The sequence below is a fragment of the Epinephelus moara genome, chromosome 13, assembly GCF_006386435.1.
Source record: "Epinephelus moara isolate mb chromosome 13, YSFRI_EMoa_1.0, whole genome shotgun sequence".
Taxonomy (NCBI): Eukaryota; Metazoa; Chordata; class Actinopteri; order Perciformes; family Serranidae; genus Epinephelus; species Epinephelus moara.
The window spans coordinates 7,395,453-7,397,544 of record NC_065518.1 but is presented as its reverse complement, the minus strand read 5'-3'; the positions used below and the strand labels follow the sequence as shown (position 1 = coordinate 7,397,544).

The 2,092-nt window shown below is 43.6% G+C and overlaps 1 protein-coding gene across 1 annotated transcript in view; it reads right to left on the bottom strand.

Moving 5' to 3' along the window:
• LOC126399665 (PDZ domain-containing protein 7-like) overlaps window positions 1-2,092 on the bottom strand; it is a 17,683-nt gene that overhangs the window by 10,449 nt on the left and 5,142 nt on the right. Inside the window, exons 8-9 of the mRNA XM_050059812.1 lie at window positions 1,057-1,117; window positions 723-900 (exon numbers count right to left, since the gene is read on the bottom strand). Of these exons, the coding sequence (XP_049915769.1) occupies window positions 723-900; window positions 1,057-1,117 (239 nt within the window). The remainder of the gene's footprint in view (window positions 1-722; window positions 901-1,056; window positions 1,118-2,092) is intronic.

Genomic DNA, 2,092 nt, shown 5'->3' with positions numbered 1-2,092 from the left:
TACATAATCATGGAAACTGTCAGTGTGTCATTCTGTCAGTCAGTCATTCTGTCTGTCCCACGTTTTTCTACTCACTGACGTGGTCAATCTATGTGAAGCTGCACATAGGCATTGAGGACTGGCATAGGTAGAAGGTGACAAAGCTACCAATGGGTATGCACTAGTTGTCTTTATTGTTTATTTAAAAGCAAATAATAGCTTTGCTTTTGAGGGAAATGGTTTCAGCTTACAAAAACAAACAGGAGGTCAGTCAGTATTTTCTGCATTGTTACATTGCTAGGGAGGATGTCAAGCTATGGTGTAGGGTACACGTCTACACAGAGCCTACGCTGTAAGTACAGCTATAATTCAACGCAGCAGTTTAAATCTTCCTTAAGCTGAATATTTTTCGACTTCACAACCATAAAAACACCAAACGTGCAGTGCAGAGTAGACCCTCAGCACCTTGTCACGCTGCTGCCATTTATAGCATAGTGTAAACATGCAGTGCTCCCATGAAAAAATGTGAACACAGCAGTTGTGGTGGTTGCTTGCCACCCCCTGCAGCTGGCTTGTCAATAGCACAGTATGGCAGTATTGGGGTTTTCCCAACAGCCCTACTATAAAGGGAGTTTTGAAAGCCTAAAGCAGGTATAAGGTTCAATAAAATACTGAGCTGTTTAGGTCTGGTATTTCCTCCAAATCTAAGAGAATATAACCAAAAGTAGAAAGCTGAGTCTGACCTCTGGTCCTCAGTAGAGATGCAGACGTCCACCATGTCTGAACCAAACGGCAGGCTGGGAGGGAACATGACCTGCGACAGGCCGCTCAGAGAGCTGACCGGAGTCCCGGATGACAGAGAGGAGGCAGAGGAGTTGGATTCTGAACCCTGGGAGGAAGATTTCTGGGTACCATTGGCCACTGAGGAGGAAAGAAAGAGATCATCTAACTCAAGTTTATTCAAGCATACCACAAAGTGTCCTGTGTTCTTTACAGATTCACTGAGACGACAAACACAAGGAGAAAGGCTGCAGCTCTCTAGATAATGAAACACTGGAGAATAAAACAGATACATACGCTTATTGAGCCACCTGTATTCTGCCACCATCTCCTTATAGGCAGGGTATCGTCCTGCTTCCTGTCAAGATATGGACACAGATATGCAAATGAGATACAGTAGAGACCTTGAAACTTTTATGGGCTCGCTATATTTGATAAAGAGTAACCCTAGAAGCACACAGAGACCCAAAACCACACACCTCTTCCCCCTTAAAGACAAACACACTTCCCTTCCTGACTTTCTAGTAACCTCTGATACTTGGGATGCTTTTTTAACTCTTCAGTTTCCACGGGGCAAAGCCAGGGAGCAAACCTTAAACAGGCAACACGGCTCTAAGCTTTGATCAGCACCTGATCCCAGCTGCCTGGTGAATAATGCACACGGCCTGGCTATTTTTCACAGCACGAAACCCAAGCTGCGACAAGTAAAGTGAGCGAGGAATATTACGACTGCGTGCCAGCTGTCGGGCCCTGCCACACAAACCGCAGCTACGTCCGCTGTGCAGCGATGCGGCACAGCGTGGGGTTTGTGTTTGAGAGAGAGTTAGAGATGAGAGGGAGGAAACGGGTCAGAGAGTTAATGTGTGTCAGGTCATCTAACAGAGGTGATAATGAAGGAACCAACATGCTTTCTAATAACTGAGAGTCGTTACGAAGTGTGATACTTTAGCTTGTGGTTAACACTAAATTCAACACCAAAAATATTCACTACCACTAACAATGTTTGTCACTCAATTAGATTAGTTTTATCCACTGTAAAATTGTATTTATTCATGATGACTTCTGACAATTAATCATAATAGTCCATACCCATTGAGTGCACAGTTGCTCACGTACAGTTTCACATGGTGTGTGTTTGCACAGTTGCCCACGTACAGTTTCACATGGTGTGTGTTTGGGATACAGGTCATATAGGAAATTGCAGATTAAATAGTCAACTGAACCCATTAAGAAGAACAATGTATTCAGAGTTTTTGTGAATTTGATAGTACGATTGCTTTATTGAAAGTACAGTAGTACCATTGCCAATAGTGGGATAGTTAGTGGGCTAAAA